Raw genomic sequence first — 20521 nt, 5'->3', positions numbered from 1 at the left:
GCCCTCTTCTGGTTTGGGGTCAAATGCTGATCCCAGTACGGCAGTAAATCGGGACTGATTGAATGGAAGTGAGTGCTGAGAGGAGACTGGTTTCATTCTTTATTAGCTAAATGAATTGTTGTATTGATTTGAAGGCTTTTATGAGAATCTGTGGTATTGACTGTGCATCACATGTGGTGGATAAGGTTTTTAGTGGTTATGTTCATTCAATTTTCAACAAACGTTTAAATGTAATGACTACTAAATGTAATTGGCTTTACATTTCTTACCTCCCTCTTCCTCTCCAGATCCGTCCGATCAGAGATGCTCTTGTTTTGCTGACTTAGAGCTAACATCTGCCAGACAGCCAGTTGGACTGTTCTCTCTGGGCACTGCCCTATGGCTCCTGGGGTTGACCTGTGAAAAGCAGCCAAGCTGGACACCGCAGTATCGCCCACCACTGCCACAGCCTCAGCCCTGCCCGTCCCGCTCTCCCCCCAGAAACCTCATCCTTACTGCCAACACCTCTGGAACCCACCCACCGATACTCCAGACCACCAGGAGGAGCAGTATGTAGGCGAAGCCACTGCCAAAGATGCTTTCAGGATTTGCAGAGATGCAGAAACTATCACAGGTAAGAGTCTGCAAAGTACACGGACTGTCAAACTGCATGGGTTCAAGTTCTGCAATTACAAGCTTGTTTTTTGTGCACAAAGAAAACAAAAATAATGACTTTATTCAACAATTTCTTCTCTTCTCTGTTAGTCTTCAACACGTTTACAAGTCAAGAAATTGTTGAATGAAGTTGTTATTTTTGCTTGCTTTGAAAAAAAAGTATTCTTGTTGTTTTGCGAAATTTTAGTTGAACCACTGATGTCACTACCTTTCTGGGCCTTGAACGTGTCTGTAGCATTGCTCTCTATGAAGGGTCAGAAATCTCTCTGATTTCATCAGAAATATATTGTCTTATGGGTTTGAAACAATATGAGGGTGAGTAATTAATGACAGAATTTTCATTCTTGGGAGAACTGTCCTATTTATTTAAAGTAATTAAAGGAATGGTTCACTCAGAAATAAAAATTCTGTCATCATTTTCTCACACTCAAAGTGTTCTATATCTGTATTAACACCAAAGAAGAAATTGTAAAGAATGTTAGTAACCAAACAGTTGCTGGTATCCACTGACTTCCATAGCATGGAAATAAATACTATGGAGTCAACAGCTACCAGCAAGTGTTTGATGAGCACTCAAATATTTCAACATGATTTCACTTTTAGGTCTGTTTGTGGAATAAGACTATTTATTGCATAAATGTTCCCATACAGAATATTTACACACGCACACACAAAACGCATTGTGTTTGTGTTTTGTGATCCATTTATGTACATCACTTTTGGAAAAAAACGGGAAAAAATGTCGTACTGAAAATTAACCTGTTGTCTCATATAAGCCTTTCTGAAAGTGACTCCTACAGTAACTCCCCTCAGTTTTCCAGCATGAGTACAGACAGCCTACACACACACACACACACACACACACACACACACACACACACACATTCACAGGCTCTATTATTTATAAAACTAGGCCACTTCAAGAGTCATAAAGTTTATTATCTGTGCTGTGCAATTCTAAGCCAACACTGATGCCTGGGCTGTGCTGTTGTTAGTCTCATGTTTCTCTAACATCAGTGCTGGATTATGTTCTTGTCATCTTAACTATTATGATTGTGTGACACATTCAACCGGTCTGGGTCAGCAGTAAAAGACTCATTAATATTTTCTATCAAGAGTGACACAAACCCCCTTTTCCACTCTAAGTGGAAGCTGTTGTCTGCCTGAAAATGTGGCTCTTTGTTCCAGTGCTGTAAAGGTGCTCAGGTATAGCATTTAGAGTTCAGTGATGAAATGCAGACCATTCTGGTTCCACTTTGTCAATACTGACATTATAAAAACGTAAGAATACTAGCTTTTTCAGCTTGTACCATATGAAGTATTGAACATTCTAGCCAATTGATTGCATGAAAGCATTTAAGTTATTCAGCATTCAATCTTTATTTTTTATTTTTTTTAAGCATGAGCTCAGTTCTGCACAGTCATGAATCCTTTCATAAAAACCAAGTATAAACATTTTGTAAAAAAGATTTTCCATTTTGCAGTTTTTGACAACTGTATTTCAAATAGGAATTGAATCCAAATGTGCAATAATTGATAATGTGAAAAAAAGAAATCTGTTATGTCAAAATAGATTTGTGCATGGAGTGTAAATGCAGACTAATAGACCTGTCACATCTCATTAATTCTTATTAATGTTTTTTTTTCTCTTGATACTTTTTAAATTCAAGATTACTTTGAAGACTAGATGTCATTTATAATTATTAATGTCATAATATTTGTTATATAATTGTCACAATAATAATTAACTGTTTTTTTATTTATGCATTTATTTTAAAATGGGGAATCCTGTAAGTTGCTAATATCAAAGGTTAAAATCAACAAAAGAGTCCAAACCTTTAAATTATTTTGATGTTTGTTGTTGTTGTTTTTTTTCATGTAGTAATCAGCACTGAAGAATTTGAATACAAATATGTAAATTGCACATAAGGCAGTTTTAATTGTTCCTGTTGGATTTGCTTTTTTTCGAGTTATGGTTTTTAACTGACTGTCACAGTGGTGGTCTTATCTAATCTGGCCTGATCCAAGCTTTTACAGTTCAAAAATCTTGCCATGCATTAACGTTCATGACTAGCATGTTCATCTGGACTGCTATTCGTCATCTCTTTTGCAGTATGGAGTACTCATCATTTTCATTGTAGAAGTACATTTTCATCAGGTAAAAGCTTCTCAATCCATCTGTGCAGTAATTTATGTGTGTGTGTTATACTGTGGATATATGGGCAATAGTACAGCAGTGCATTTGAATAGGACTGCACATCCAACTGCTTTTAGTCCATTCACTGGAGATAAATGGCTTACTCCAAATTAACGTAATTGGCAAGTGTAACTGAATTTTTGGCACCAGCTTTAGGCTGTCGTAGTTTTTCGTGTCGCCTCCCTGGAGCCCTTGACAAAGAGGCTCTCATGAATTTTCACTGCTCGTCTTTAAGGGTTTGTAGTTGTGTAACCCTAATATAATTATGTGTGATGAGAATTTAGACTAAATATGACTGTTTTTGCTCACTTCCTTAGTTTACAATGTCCCCAGAGAGAAAGAAAGGATGGGATAGAGACCTTGAATCGGTTACTTTTTTTAAGTTGTACCAGTTGTACCAGTCTTATTTGTTTAAGTTGATCCCACAGTTCAGTCATGTACTGTGAAACCACCTTTGTTCCAGAAGAACGAAGAATTTTAGTGTACCTGTCTGCTGGAAGATCATTATATTGTGATTTTAAACAATATATCAGTACCATATGGGTTATCGATCAATGTTTCATTTTTATAATGTTATTTGTTTAATAAAAATATCATTATCTTAATGTAGACAATTGTTTAAACACATTCATTTATTTAGACGTTTACCAGTATTTGGCTATGACATGAAAATAAATATCAGTTTATCGAAATTAATTTTATTATGCATCCCTTATGTTGACTGAGATCATTGACATTTAAGTTTCTTTCGTGCATTAAATGAGTCTGGTGGTGGGTTGGTTATATCTACCTGAGCTGTAATCACTAACTATGTTATAATCCATTCAAGGCCTTCCTGAGATTTCCTCTGCTGTTATCACAGACTCTCAGTTGACTGAATTTGCATAGTGCAAATACTAGGCTGCCATTACCTAGTAATGCTCCTGACACATAGTCTTTAATGAAACAGTGAGATGCTTCCTACGCACTGCCTTCTAAAATGTACCATTTGCCAAGATTTTCGATTCTTCCATTGTTTTACCACTGCAATCATAGTTAGATTTATGCTGCCTGCATTTAATGCTTTTGGTTTTAATGACCGTGCTTTAAGATTTGAACTACAGAAAGGCAAAATAAAACTAAATAATTTTAAGTGTGTATTGATTATTTTATTTCAGTTATATACATGTTTAATTTAAAGTATATTTTTTATGATTGTAGCATTTGTTTTAGTAAATATGGTGCCTGGTTAGGGTGCTCTATAAGGTAAATAATAATGTCTTCATACAACTTGATAATACATTGCTTGAGGAAATGTTGAAGTTTGGTGTGGTTGTGATTTTTGTGACCAGCCCTTCCTCCACTGAAGGACACGGCAGACGGTGAAAGAGTGAGATAAACGCCTCACCCACCTCACGGCATTGTGTTTCCAGTGTTTTGCTTTCACATGTGATAAGGTATGTCGGTTAGAGTGTTGTAATGCTACAGGCAGCTCATTAGCATATGAAAAGCTTTAGGTCATCTAACCTACTTTTCTTTCAACTGGCTGGACCCAATATCATGACACGCTGCCATCTAGTGGAGGTCCAGATGTAGTTACATTGTATTTTCAAATTATAAACAGTGAACACTGTAACCTTTGTTTGCTTGCTTTTATATAGTAACTGAGATACAGTTATACTTGTCTGAAGAGCAGGCTTGTATTTTAACTATGAGCTGGTTTTCATTTATGAACTTTGACAAATATGTATAAAATAGTTCAAATTGAAGATTGAGATTAAATAGAGATGTTTTATATTTGTATGGTTCAGACCATTTGCTAAGGATTTCTACATAAAATGGTGCTTAAGGTTTATGAAATGTTACTTTTGAGCTCTGTAACATTTTAAAACAATATGCTTGTGTTGCTGTAGAATGTCAGAGATAGGCATGCATGATATTGGATTTTTATCCATGATATTCGATATCCGAAATGCCGATATTTTTCAACTTCTTTGGCCGATAGCCGATGCTGATACCGATATATTTCCTTTTGTTTGGAAACAACACCGAGTCTCTCCTGTGTGTGTTACTGTTTCACACACCGAACTAATCATTCTGTACACGCATTCTCAGTTTAAATGCAGTGACACAAAACAGTGAATCTAATCACCATTCAGGCAAAACTTAGCTTTAAAAATGAGTCACTGGTGGCGTAATCTTATTGCTAGCACACCCAGAGCACATGCGAGTCAACCTATTCATCTTATCGGCAAGACATATCGGCATCATTTTTTCATATCGGGCGATGCCGATATGTACATTCAAAGCCATTATCGGCTGATTCCTATATCAGTATGATAATATTGTGCATCCCTAATGTCATACTTTGATAATAATCTAAATAATCTCGGACAATCTCTGAAATGTTATTACTTATAGTTTTTATTATTATATTTTTTTATTGCATCAAAAATCAACAGTGTTTTAAATTCTTATTCGAATGTCTTTTTTGTGGTTTGTCACATGATATACCTGTACAACAGTGAGATGTTGCGACATTAAATGCACCTGTCATGCAGTCTGTACGTTGCTCTAGTAACACCATCATTAGTGTTGCATTTGAACACTTTACATGTCAGACACCAGTTATTCTGCCACTGACCACATTTACGTGTCCGTTTTAGTTTGCTTACTTGTTGAATTGCATTAGTCTTTGCATTTGTCCACTATTATCCTTAGAAACAGGTATAGTCTGGGTCAAGTCAACACGCACTCATTCAAGCTCAGGTTTGTGTACATGTGCATGTTTGAGGGTTAATACAGTTATATAGTCAACTTTAGTTTTGATGCAGTCGCCGTGGACACACTGCCTGTTCTGACTCACAGAAAAGATTATATCAGATTTTCCAAAACAGAGATACTGTTTGGCTGTCATTGCCATAGAAATATATCATGGTTTGTGTGGTTAGGCAAGGCTGTGCAAATGTTATAGGGAAGTGCAATATATCATATTGGTTATTTTTATTTTATTTTGGCTTTTAAGGCTTGATTTACATAGGGAAAAAAAGTGGGAATGGGATATGACCCTGGACACATTTAACATGGTTCCCTGTGTACTAACAGCTTGTTTGTTGAGAGCAAGTACTTTTGTGTCACGACTCCATCAGTAACTGGCGATTTTATTGTCAATTCTTTTAAAATGTATTAGAGATTTACAGTGATATGGTATTACACTTCATTTCAGCAGCTGTCGTCTGCCATCTGATTGGCTCTTTCTCAAAGATTCCCATTCATCTCCTTATGGCAGTCATCTGTGCATGTGGCCTTTCCCACATGTCCTCTCAAGTTCTTACCGCTGAGTCATGAAAACCTTTTGTCCTCAAATGAATAGAGAACCCAAGTACTTTAGGAAAATAACCATGCAATTCCAACTGTACTAGACTTGATATTATATGATTTTGTAGACCGTATTAAAAGTCCTGTTTTGACTTTGATCATCTAACTTGGAAATGCTGTCATTGCTTAGGGCTTTATAGTTGTATAGGTAATGAGGTAATAAGGTAATTACTTTTGCTTGGGTAGCTTTCTGAATTGTGTGCTTACCATCTGTCGACCATGCAGTGTCACATGTGAAGCTAAAGCGCTTTTGAATTTACTCACGATAAGAGTGTCCACCAAACTGTACCTTGACTGTAAAAATACATAGTTTGAAGTTGGCTGTGTGTGTTTTTGTGTGTTTTCAGCTGTTCAATAGTAGTCTGAATAAAGTAGCAGCCACTGACATTAAAGCACCTTAACATTCTCTGTTCGACTTCTGCTTGTACAGAGATAGAGGAAGAAAATTCTAGTAGTTAGGGAAAGTCATGGCTGAAAGTCTTTGCCAAAGTTCACCTTCAAAACATTTTTAAGTCACATATTTATATGAAAATATAAAATGTAAAGTTAAAAATAGTTTAATTTTATCCTGCATATATATGCGATTGATTTTTCATATTTGATTTTTCATATTTGATGCTGCTATTTTGCTTTTCTCATCAGTTTTTTTATTTTTATTATCAGCATAACAATTTGACTGTAAATGTTTTTTTTATTTAAAAATTATAATAATTTCAGTTTTGTTAAATATTGAATTGAATTGAATTTATATGTTATTTATAATTTGTATAATAATAATAATCAGAATAATTGTGTGTGTGTGTCCTCTGAACTTCAAGGTTAAGGTCAAGTTGTTTGTCGTTAGGGTTCTTTATTAAAATATTTCAATATTCGATATTTAAATGTTTATTAATACCATTTTAAATTGCAGCTTATTTTAGATTTTATTTTATTGTGAATCCTGGGTTTCCAGCCCTTTTGACCAAAATGTATTTTATTAATAAAAGTAAATTCTAAATGTATGGTGTACATTCAAGCATGTATTGTCGAGATAGTTGTTTCTTCTCTTTCTTTCCCTCTCATGCTCACTGACATACTCAACAGCTGTTAAACTTATCTCTGAGCCAGTTCCCCTGAGGCTGTCTAACTTCCTGCCTAACACACGCCCCCAAAACCCCCTGATCCGCTGCCTGTTTTGCATGAAATACTGTACGTCATATATTTTGTTTAAAATAAAGAGAAAACTGATCCAGGGTCAGGACGACAGGAACAATGAACACTGAATCCGACTGGCCTGAGAGAAATTCAGTCTATGTTTAGTGAGGGGCCATGTGACTGGTGTCATCAGCATGCCAGACATGGCTGGGCTGTGTCCACGTTTGCTCACTGCCTCCTCCCTCGTTTTTCACTCTCCTTCTCTTCCTCCCACAACCACTTGGTTCTGTCGACGCCGTGTCTGATCCTGAAGAAGTGGAAAATGTAAGTTTAGGCGAGTGAACAGAGAGCCCGTGGCTGCAGCACCATGAGTGAGTACTGCCGTTCTTCACGCTCACTGAACTTTTGCTCACTATCAGACTTTTTACCGCCAGTGTCCAACTGTGGCCAGAGATTTTGTGTAGATGACCTTCTGTGCTTCAGGGTTAAGGCTAAGTTGTTTGTCTTTAGGGTTCATCTAACTGTGTGTTTGTAAGTTGGCAGTTTGTACTGCCTCGTATCAAAAAAGACAAAAAACACCGTTTGAACTTTTTAATTTTTTTGTTTAAATGCCTTCAAGTTTTCATGATTTGAGTAATTTTAACTTGGATTAGAAAGTTTTAGTCATTTTCTTTGTGCAATTTTTTTAGACATCAGTGTAGTTTTTATTTTATTTTCATTTTAAAGATTTACCAACATGCACACATAAAGTGGGGTTCGAAAGTCAACGATTCAAAATCTAAATTAAAACCTCGAATTAAACTACCACTTATTTACTTATTTAAAAAACGTCTAAAAAACGATGCATGTTTTGGCCAATATTTAAAAAATAAAACAAGCATTGAAGCATTGTCTATGTTGCCTACTTTGTGTAGAAGGTCAGATTTTCATGATTCCTTTGAAGCACAAGTTGATTTTTGGATCATTATCAAATCATGATAAATTATGTTATATAAGCTTGATATGCATGCAGCTTATACAAACCAAATACTATATACTGTAGATAATTGTTATCATAAGGTTTTACACAAACTTGACACATGCAAAATACAGTACAAGCCAATTACATAATTCAATTCTAAATATCAATTTTTACAGAAATTTTGATATATATATATATACATATATACACACACACACACACACACACACACACACACACACACACACACACACACACATATATATATATATATATATATATATATATATATATATATATATATATATATATATACAGTACAGACCAAAAGTTTGGACACACCTTCTCATTCAAAGAGTTTTCTTTATTTTCATGACTATGAAAATTGTAGAGTCACACTGAAGGCATCAAGGGCTATTTGACCAAGAAGGAGAGTGATGGGGTGCTGCGCCAGATGACCTGGCCTCCACAGTTACCGGACCTGAACCCAATCGAGATGGTTTAGGGGTGAGCTGGACCGCAGACAGAAGGCAAAAGTGCCAACAAGTGCTAAGCATCTCTCGGGGAACTCCTTCAAGACTGTTGGAAGACCATTTCAGGTGACTACCTCTTGAAGCTCATCAAGAGAATGCCAAGAGTGTGCAAAGCAGTAATCAAAGCAAAAGGTGGCTACTTTGAAGAACCTAGAATATGACATATTTTCAGTTGTTTCACACTTTTTTGTTATGTATATAATTCCATATATAATTCCACATGTGTTCATAGTTTTGACGCCTTCAGTGTGAATCTACAATTTTCATAGTCATGAAAATAAAGAAAACTCTTTGAATGAGAAGGTGTGTCCAAACTTTTGGTCTGTACTGTGTATATATATATATATATATATATATATATATTATATTATATTATTTTATTTATTTATTTATTTATTTTATTTTTTATTGATCATTCACAAATGTACCCCACTGTACATTGATATAGGTATTGTTGTTTCCTTCAAACTGCAATTCAAAATGAGTTAATAACTGAATACACAGGTCTGTTACTTTCTGTAAACTGGTGTATTTCGTCAGGTGTCTGTAATAAAACTTCTGCTAATGTTCTGAATGGAACAGAGGCTTTAATGGTGAAGGAGACTGGAAGGACAGCTTGATTTGGTCACTAATGTTGTAAAATACAAGCCTAAACTAATCACTCACACATGCAATCGCTTTCCAGAACAGACGGACACTCTTTCAACACAATGCTGTCCCCTGACTTCAAAAGAGGGGCATGTGTATATGTTTTCTGTGAGGGTAAGGTTTAGAAGTAGGGCTGGGGAATATACAGTTTGTACAGTATAAAAACCATTATGTCTATGGAAAATCCCTGTAAAGCATGAAAACCAAATGTGTCTGTGAGTGTGTTCTGTGTGTGCTGCTGTGAATTTTTTGTTCCACACCTCATTTCAGCAAAGTCTGATAGATTCTGTTTTGACATGCTCTCAGAATTTTTTGCCAGTTGGCTGAAGATAAACAAAGAAAGCTCTTTAGTCAGAGTTTAACTGAATGAAACCTTCACCCCATACTTCTATACTAAAAGTTTTTTTTCTATAATGTTCCCCTTCTGTCTGAAAAAAGTAAAATTTTCGACTCACTTGTAAAGTGACACAATGTGGCTGATAAGTGTTCATGTCATCCTGTATAATACAGAGTAAGTTTCCCTTTCAGGGACCTCATGCTTTCCAGTATAGAGTAGAGAAGAGTGCCTGAGCCATACAGAACTATTAGGGAAGTTAAATCATATTAGTTTTATTCTTACATATAACCATTTGCCAACAAACTTTAAGAAAGTCTTACCATTAGATCAGAGATTTATACCTTGGCAGTATCATGTTTAATAAAAAAAAAAAAAAAAAAAAAAAAACTACACTACCCACAATCCTTGCACGAGATCCACCAATCAGAGAAGTCAGAGTTACTTTACCATGGTTTAGTCCCATAAAGCATTAAAAATGACAGAATAAAATGTTGTTTTCCTGTGCTACACACACTACATAGATATTTGTTTACTTGAATATTTAGCAATAAAAGTGAAAAATATTGTGTATATTAATTGTATGTTGTTTTTTACTCTTATAACCAATGTTTAGTGTTGTGCCATTTGCAGTGCTTCTTATGGCATAATAATAATATTTATTATTATTATTATGGCACATTCTTAAAATCAAAGATGTTGGTTGGTTTGGTTTATGGCTTGTATTTTGAAACCCCTATAGAGAAAATTGATAGGAACAGTTATGGAACAGAGGCAGTTAAAAATGTAAGCATGCACTATTTCTCCTGTTGCACTACCTGCTACCCTTTAACACACAGCTAAAACTGTTAGTGAAGGTCTTTCATTGTTTAAAAATCCCATAAGAATCTTGCTCTTTTTGGAGTTCTTTAACTGTTACATTCCTAAATGGCTTCTATTTTTCCCTTTACTTGATTGATTGATTGATTGATTAAATAATGCTAAAAATAATAACAGTTGGCTGTACATTCACTCAGAGAGCATTTGGAATTGAAAATCCTGTTTTATACCAGGTGTCCAGGTCTTAAACTGTCTCATTCCCATAACATCTGTAGTATTCAAGTTGCTACAATGAATTGGTACAATGAATCAGTCCCTGTTTCTGTATGCATAATAGCTAGGGATTTAAAAGTTGTGTAGTGTATTCCAAGCACTCAAATACTGAACCGTAAACTACATTCTGCTGCTTCATCAGTGTAACCATTTTGATACATATCTCTTTTTTTTAAACTGATATTTTATCATCGACATCACAAATGGCCGCTTCGAATTCATGCAAACTTCATGTGGAGTTGCACTGAATCTGTGTCACAAACTTGGTGACCTTGTATAAAGGTGAGCACTGCTTTTATCCTTGCTCAAGGAGCCAGCACTGTGCCACATGCCATTAGAGCACTCAAAGTTCACATATATACTCACACACTCTCTCACTCTCACTCTTTTTTTATTCTGCTGACCATCAGTGGTTCATCTCTTTGGCGTTACAGCTGTAATGGGTGTTGCATTGTTGTAAGGCCAGTCCCATTCTTCTTGTGCTTAGTTAAACACAAGCATGTGGCTTCCATCACACATAGTTGTTGACTCTAATTTGCCACACATTTCAGTCCTACAATTTTGTTCAGAAGCTATTTAGTCATTACCGTACAGAAAAGAGTTGTTAGAGTGGAATAACAACTAATACTGTCAACTGTCTGACAAATTTAAGACCTAATTCAAGGTTTTCTTATGAAAGGAGGATGGGCAGATAAACATTATGGTAAGACAGTGGCTGCTTCATAATTTCATTGAACATTGAATCTCAGTATGAGAGTGTTTTGTCATTCAAAAAATTTGTGGAATGTAATTTGCTGTTTATTTGTCTGTTTATTGAACAACTGGTTTAAAGGGTTTTGTGCAGAAAAAGTTACACTTGTATTGAGTAGTGTAGTTGTGTAGTTCTTCATCAGACCACTAGAGGTCAGCTTAAACTCGCACTTGATGCATTTTAATTGATAAGTTCTTATTTCAGTCCCAAATGTGTCTTTGACTTCAACTTTGTAATATTAAATTGTTTTATATTATTACACTGTTATTATACAGTTATTATAACATAATTATTCAGTTATTATTAGTTGTAATATACTATATATATATATATATATATATATATATATATATATATATATATATATATATATATTAGTATACTGTGTGTGTATATATATAATATATACATTTTTTTTATATATATATACATTTAATGTTTTGGGTGTTTCTTTAGCTAATGCATTGACTTCTAGGAACTTCAAAGACTGTCATGATACAAAAGCGTAGTTGTAACTGGGTTATTTTTAGTAATGTCTTTAGTAATAAGCAAATGTCTGTGCATGCCCAACATTTTTCTCACCATTCTCTTTGCATTCTCTCTCTCTCTCAGATGTGTGTAACAGCACTGATCTTCCTGAGGTGGAAATCATCAGTTTGCTTGAGGAGCAGTTGCCTCATTATAAGTTGAGAGCTGACACAATATTTGGCTATGACCACGACGACTGGCTCCACACGCCTCTCATCTCACCCGACATCAACCTCGACCTGACCACTGAACAGATCGAGGAGACCCTCAAATATTTCCGTAAGCACAGAATCGCTCTGATATTATTCCTCTACTTTTCTCACTTTTATTCACTATTTGTGCTGCCTCTATTTCCTTTCATACAAAATGTAGTTTATTTCCTCTGGCCATAATGCCATATATTCCTCAAAATAGTAACAACAAATATCTCAGACATGCACTGACACACACAAATAAGCATATATATGCATACACTCTCATAATCACCATTCATACATACTTTAACAATGCTTTAACATAAAGATGTGTTAGTTAAACATTTGCTCTAGGATTAGTTTCAGTAAACCTAGAATAAAGTATAAAACCATTTAAATCTTTTTAGTATTATGCCAGTATTTTTTTCTTTCAGCGCTGCATTTTTGTAACTTGCTTATCTGGAAATATGTGTGTTTTATGCTCAAGTTAAATCAGAAGGTTCTTTTTATGATCCTTATTTCTATGTATATATAAAAAGTTACTTGAGACTTGTGATACTTAATGTATAATAATTTGGTTAGTACATTTACAGTTGTTCATATATGACAGCTGTGTTTAGTATCCAAAACACTGGGTTATATTACCAGGCAACCGTCCTACACTGCTGTTCATTGGCTCAGTCTCCTGTCACTCATTGTTGAAGGGAGCAGCTGATAGGACTCTTAGATCAGTTCCTTTTTCCATGATCTGTCCTTGAGTTTGATTGAGGTCATCATCGTGACCACATGCAGAACATTATTTTTATTCCGTATTTAACAGACAGATCTGCAGTCGACCTTACAATCCTGCCAGACTCTTAACCACTGAGTTGAAATAGTTAAATGACTTCAGTCAACAATGTAGATCACGTTTTGGCCTCACTGGAAAATTATTTTACTTGGATATGCAAATATGTTTCAAAACGTCTAGTTTTAAAAATAGAGTGAAAAAAAAAGAATACATTTCCTTGTACTTATTTATGGGAGATTATAATATTCTGTCTTGCTTTTTTTGAAGTTGTTCACCCTTCAGGCATTATAAAACTGGTTTTGATAACTGTCTTTCAATTTACAGTAGTCATCAGAGTTTATAGATCTCAGGGGTTTACAGTATGATGCCATGGATCTTATGAGCTGTCATGCAGCTCTTTCATATATTAGCTAAAAATAGTTCAAAATGAGGCCCAGCTCTGGGTTGGGGAGGGACTGTGGCTAACATGATTTCAACCAAATCTCTCAGAGTGCATGGCGTTATGTAATTTATGCAAGCCTTAGTTCCAGTCCTTGAATTGGCAATGTTTATCCCCCCTGAGTGGCGTTTCAAGAGCGTTGATTTAGAATACAACAGCATTGGCAAATTTAATTTTTTGTGTCACTCTGTTTGTGTATGTTAGTGGTCTTCCATACTGGCTGGCAGTCTGTGCATTATTGGGGGAATTTTTTGATGACTCTTTCTTTGAGTTGCATCTTTACACCAGTAGGTGACTACAAGTGTTGAAAACTTTTTTGGATGAGTGAGTCATTTGAATTATTCACTCAATTGATTGGCGGTAGAAGTTAGAAGGCATTTAAGTTCATTTATGATTTGTCTGTCTGAACCAGAGAAATAAAAGCGATCAATCTTTACCATATTGTCACAATCTCCAACTGGAGTGCCCATGAGCTCCACCAGTTGGCATTCCATCCCTAACTTTTACTGTTAAAGGGACTCAATTTCCCATAATCTTTTACCTGGACTTATCTGCACTCATCATCTTTGCTAGCACCTGTCTTCCATTACCTCATTAGTCTCACTATAAGAATGGCACACACACTCAATCAAATCACTGTTTGTTTGTTAGCCTGTACATTACCTAGGTTTCCTGTTCCCTTGCCTTTTGTTTTTTTTTGGTTTTTTTTATGTTTTCCTGTTTTATGATTGTTTGCTGCCTGTCTGACTTTAACCTGTTTTTTGTGGATTACTCTTTTGGATTGCTTTGGAAATAACTGTTACTGGTGCCTGCCCCATCCGGATTTCATTTTCCAGCAGGATTGGGCACCTGCTCACACTGCCAAAGCACCAAAAGTTGGTTAAATGAGCATGGTGTTGATGTGCTTGACTGGCCAGCAATCTCACCATATCTAAACCCCATAGAGAATCTATGGAACCTCAGAAGTGCCACAAACTGATCACCTCCATGCCACGACGAATTGAGGCAGTAATTAAAGCAAACGGAGCCCCTATTAAGTATTGAGTACATGTACAGTAAATGAACATACTTTCCAGAAGGCCAATAATTATATATTTTTTTCTTTTTTGGTTTTATGAAGTAATCTAATTTGTTGAGATTGATGGTGAATTGGTGGGTTTTTGTTAAATGTGAGCCAAAATCATAATTAAAAGAACCAATTTTATCAAAATTATCTCTTAATTATTCTTACAAAATCTTAATTGTCCTTTACGCTTTTTTTTTCTTTTAATTGTATGAAATTCATTGTGACATTTGTTATGGAAGATGATGAAGACAAAAATAATCCAAAATAAAGTCTTTAATTTTAATCCACACAAGTACATGGAAGGAAATAACTCAGGGTAACAGCAAACCATGTAACACTAAACAATAACCGACAGTATAGTTAACAGAAAGGAGACTTTAAACAGGGCAGCTGACGAGGGGCAAACAGGTGCTGGGAGTAGACTAATGATGACTAACGAGCAAACTAACTAATGAGCTAAATCCAAACAGGAACAAAGCCATATAAGGAAACAGGAACAGGCAGACGTAACAGAAAAAGTCAATACTAAATTTCCCAATCCTAACAACATTACTAATCAAGTCGGAGGTAATTCCTTCATATCAAACAACTCCGTAAATCCATTGCCCCATCAGCATGATGTCATCAGTATGAGCCTTTCACCAGTGAGCCGATGAGGTGGCAACTGGAAAGTCATCAACTGTAGGTCCACGGCATCGTAAAATGACTTCATAGCTGAACACAAGCTTGTGATTGGATCATTTACACCATTCAAGAGCTGTGGTGTTGAATAGAATCACATTATAAGGAATGTATTTGTCTAAGCGGTACACATAGCCAGTTTTATCAAATTAAATCAATATTTAGTTTTCAAAGAATATGAATGACAAGACAAAGCCTTTGTATAGAATACTCTGTGGTCAATAAAAATCCAGGACCACAGCAGATTAAGTGTGTCTCCTTTTTTTCCACCAGCCTATTTGTAGCAGTTCTTGGCACAGTGAATTGCAGAGAGTCAGCTGCTTCCTTTGGCAGGCAGACAGAAGCAGGACACCTGCAGTCACTGTACCAGCCACTTACATTTGAGCTGAGCACCAAAATCAAAGATTCCATGCATGCATTGCTACCACTGGCAGAAAACATCAGTGGAAGAGTGATGGAGAAAAACAGAGGGAAGTTAATCAACAAAGCATTATACAGCCTGGAGTCAGAGCCAGTTGCCATAGCAACCTTTCTAGAGAAGACTGGGTTGGGCTGTGACGAAGCTGCTGATGAAGTGCGCTCTGATTGGCTGGCTTTGCTGGTAGGCCCGGCCCTCTAGAGTATGATACAACCTTGACTATAGCAGTACAATTTCCTGCGCAACTCTGCTGGCTTTTAGAGACACTGCATTTTTCCCTTCATCATCTCTTGTTCTCTGACCTTGTATGTGTAGGATGTCTTGTGACTAGTTAGTGGCAGATCAGTAGATCAGGCTGCCGGGCTGCTGGGAGAATGGGCGGCCGTGGGTGCATGTATGTGTGTGTGACCTCAGATGCCGGACGGGAGAGGCTGAAGCTCAAGACTGAAGGAGACTGAGCATGCAGAGGTTTGTGGAGGCTGATTACTACGAGCTGGACTGGTACTATGAAGAGTGTGCTGACGGTAAGACCATGATGGAAAAATCTCATCGGCTGCCGCTAAGGGGGAGAGAGGGAGCAGAGGGGTGGGGAGAGTTACCCCAGGGAAGTAAACCCTTTTAGAAAGTTGGTTAGTAACATGGTCTGCTGTAGACAAGACTGGGAAAGGATATTGAATAGCACCACTCAAACTGATATGAAATTCACAAATTTGTCCAAAACCTGATGATCATGTTAGCCAAAATGTTTCAAGAATTTTCCAGACAGCATCTTGTGGGCAGGCAAAAAAATTTACACTTTACAAAGGAGTTCACAGTCACATAAACATTATTATTATCATTATATATATATATATATATATTCATAGCCCAGTCACTTATATCTGAATATACATACTGTAGAAATCAAATCTCACTTGTCTGTTGTCCTTTCAGAAAAATAAGTAATATATTTGTGCAAATCAATAAAATGATTGTGCACACATAGTCTCAGCATTCACCACTGATGATGCGCTCATATACAGTATGTAGACATTATGAAGTCACAAGCAGGAGGTTATATCACAGTACTGCACATATATGCTTGCTGGATGTTTTAGTGCTCTCTGATGATCGTTCGCTGCCTTATCCTTCCTTCCTTATAATATGTCTCCTTAGAATTGGGATGGTTACATAATCCTGCATGAAACTGCTCTGTTTTGATCCCAGTCATTTACTGCGATGTGCAGCATATTATGCAAATATCAAGTTATGCATATATGCAATGTTTGTTTAGTTATATCAGGTCAATGATGAATCGCTTGCTGTCTCAAAATGTTATCAAAATTAGGGGAGCAAATAGAATAAAACCTCAATGAGTCACAGAAATGGATCATTTGAATACAGTGTAAAAATATTAATAAACAATACAGAGGTGTTAGATGGATGCGGGGTTTTTTTCAAACACGCCGACTGTTGTAGGCTGTCACTCTTGCAGTCAATATGGAAATCTCTCAGGCTGAGACAATGCTGTGAAAGAGGAGTCAGAGACATGTTGTATGTGTGCAATGGCTTATTGGCCAAATATGAATCAATAATTCTGTTTCAGCACTCTATACTACATTAACTCATGTTATTTTGTACCAAACACTTCATCATAACAATTAGACATCCCATTATTAATAAAACTGAACCAAGCTATCAGTCACGGATCATTAGAGCAGAATATAAGCTCTGTTTGTGGATGATTCTCTCAATGCATGTTATATGATATGAAATGTATGTGATTATATACTAGTGGTCGACCAATATATTGCCATGGCCGATATATCGGCCGGTATTTGGCATTTTTCAAATATCGGCATCGGCCGATAAGTTTTTCTGCTCGGCTGATGTGTTCGAGGAGCGGCAGAGAGTGGCAGTGCCTGAGCGCGCACAGTGCTCACACTCTCTCTCTTGTTCGTCCTCGTCGTTAAAAGTTCTGTCTAATACGGATAGAAGTCTGTCTAATAATAGAAGATAGATAGAAAGGTTAAACAAAGGAATTAATGTATACAGAAAGTATTATAAAGATTGCTTTTATATTAGGCCTATTAGTAATAGAAAGGCAAACATTATAATACTTTCTCGTTTGCCATCAGCATTAAGCAAATATGCATTTATATAATTTAAACAAATCTTTAAATGAGTAATGAACATTTAATTTCACAAACCTTGCAAATTTAGTCGAATCCAGCAGTGCACACAAACATCCCAGAATACTGAGGCCCCTGTTGGTTACAGTGTTTACTTTCTTTTTAATTATATTTGTATTAAATATTTATTTATTTGTGGAAAATACTGTCATCTAAAGTATTAGCATGTTTCTTTTACACATTTACTTTTTTAATCCATTGTCAAAGGATTTCAAATTTCTGAAATATTAGTAAAAAAAAAAAAAAAATTATATCGGCTATCGGCCCCCTGCTTTCCAAGATATCGGTATTGGCTGTCAAAAAACACATCGGTCGACCACTAATATATACTATTCAGTTTTCGTTGACCCACATTCTGTGTTGTGCTTTGGGTCTCTATTCCTCTCACACAGCATATTGATTTCTTAAGTGGTTGAGCAGAATTCAACACACACACACACACACATTCTTTTTTTAATTCCCATTCAACCTGTTTTGCATTTCCCACTCCCATTCTCACTTTCTCCTCCCCTCTCAGAGTTTTCCCAGCCCTTTACCATATTCTTCACCATTTTCAGCCTGTCTTTTCTTGTTTTTCCTTTTAGCCTCTTCAGTGGAGCTAAAGCACAAAAGCTCAGCCATGGTTAAGCTCACACTAAGGAGAAACCTGCCTCCTTCACGGCCTTGGCCATTGTGCCATCGTCTCATTCCTGTCACGCTATTGTGTTTCCATAGGAATGAAGGCCCTCAACAAACCGCATTTGCAAGAAGTTTGCGCTGCAGACTCTATTGCAATTATAAGCAATTTGCATTCACTCAATGAAATGAAAAATGAGTGATAACAAAACAAACCCAGACATTGTTAATGTGTGATTCGTGAGATGTTGTTAGACTTAGTGGAGTTGTAGAAGTGTAGGTGTTGTTATCAAACACTGCATGTCTTTACACTCCAGTTGTCAAGCTGCTGAGTTTAAAGGGTAAAGTTTATTATCATATAGCGCTATCGTGAACTAAAATGATTCAGCACGTTTTGGTTAGGTTTAAGTTTTGTGAAGCAAGTTAATAATAAGACTAGTCTCAGTTGTTTATTTATTGGTATTTGTGTGTAAAACCTACAGGTACAAAAAAAAGGTTTTTTGTAAGCTTGGGTAGATGACAAATGTGCAATTAGGGCTGGGTGATATGGAGCAAAAAATATATCTCGATATATTTTGCTATATCTCGATATACGATGTATATCTCTGTTAAGTTAAGTTTGTTCATAAATTATTTCAGTTTTGGATGATTAATATTGTAAGTTTTAGGGGCTGTTCAAACTTAAGTAAGGGTATGTGTGGCAGAATTACATTTTACACATAAATAATCATGAGGTCAGATCAGAATTTGTAGAAGTTTTCTAATGGAGTACATCTCAGAAAGTTTTTGTATGTATGTGTGTGTGTATCAAAATAAAAACATTATATATATATAAATATATATATATATAATATATATACATTAGTTAATTTATTTACTTATGCAAATTGTTTGTTTATAGAAAAAAATCTATTTATTTTTATGGAATGTCTAATGTCTAAAATATTTATCTCATTTTAAGCAAAAGGTGTGTCATTTTATCATTTGTTTGCACTCTCTATGGCTATGCCGAATCTTTTCATTAGGGAATATGCATAAGCTCCGCCCACATAACAGGTGTAGTCAAACACAACTCAGTCACACCTTGATAGGTTGCCATGGTGTGTGGAACATACCATTCTGTCCTCTGCAGAAGGGGGACCAGAATTTCTTTTAAGTTTTAAGTTAGACTATTCTTATGAAACTTAATATAAATCTAATATATAAAACCTTCTGTGATCCCTTATAACTTTATACATAAATGCATGTTGATTTACAAAAATGTTGTTGGGTTATTTCCTTAAGTGACACATCCCCTGCTATTTCTTATGTGAGCGGTAGATTCCAAGCATTGAGTCTGCTGTGACAGGTGTGTGTAAGTTAGGGACGGTCTATCTGATCTGTGAGATAGGGTTATATGTCCAGCCCAACGTCACAGTCTCACAGATGGCTGTGGACGTGAGATGGCTGAGCCAGCCTGGGCTTAACTAGCCCAGAGACAGCATGGCATTGGCTCTTGATCACTCTAAAGAGGAGTACTTTGAGTTTGACTCCTCTTTAGAGATCCTGGAAATATCTAGCTCATCTTACTTTAGCTCAAACAGTGCTGATGATGAGGATGATGAGGAAAATGCAGAGCCATACACCCTGGAGGAAGGTACAGTACCCATGACCTCTTATTTTGATCCCTTTAAAAGTCAAAAAATGTCTTTCAGTAATGGCCAATGGCTTATTCTGAAATCTAAATGTTCTGATCAGGTTTTTCCATTCTTGGTTGGGGATGACATACATGTACCTGGTTAAAGCATTTAAAATGTACACAATACATCAGATTTTTCTTGTCTGCTTTCTTCTTCTCTCTGATCTTATCACTATTTGTATTTCATAATATTTAGTGTGAGCGTAAACACTCAGGCTGTCATTAGTGTTATAGAACATTATAACTCATTTTAGTGCTGAAATAAATTGGTGAGTGCACC

General features: G+C 36.0%; 1 protein-coding gene across 5 annotated transcripts in view; it reads left to right on the top strand.

Annotated features, from left to right (window-relative positions):
• The first annotated feature begins 408 nt into the window (after positions 1 to 408).
• trak1a (trafficking protein, kinesin binding 1a) overlaps positions 409 to 20521 on the top strand; it is a 40521-nt gene continuing 20408 nt past the window's right edge. Inside the window, exons 1-2 of one of the 5 annotated variants that reach the window (XM_059567367.1) lie at positions 409 to 613; positions 12274 to 12468. Coding sequence is in view for 4 of the 5 variants with exons in the window: in XM_059567368.1 (XP_059423351.1) it covers positions 7710 to 7713; positions 12274 to 12468 (199 nt within the window). In the remaining variant the exon portion in view is untranslated. Of the gene's footprint in view, positions 614 to 7531; positions 7714 to 12273; positions 12469 to 15750; positions 16302 to 19967; positions 20200 to 20521 lie in introns of those variants that run through there. The other 4 variants (XM_059567368.1, XM_059567364.1, XM_059567366.1 and 1 more) reach the window with 4 other exon arrangements.

This window comes from Carassius carassius, chromosome 15 (assembly GCF_963082965.1).
Source record: "Carassius carassius chromosome 15, fCarCar2.1, whole genome shotgun sequence".
In the NCBI taxonomy this organism is placed as follows: domain Eukaryota; kingdom Metazoa; phylum Chordata; class Actinopteri; order Cypriniformes; family Cyprinidae; genus Carassius; species Carassius carassius.
This window is presented reverse-complemented; position numbering and strand designations above follow the sequence as displayed.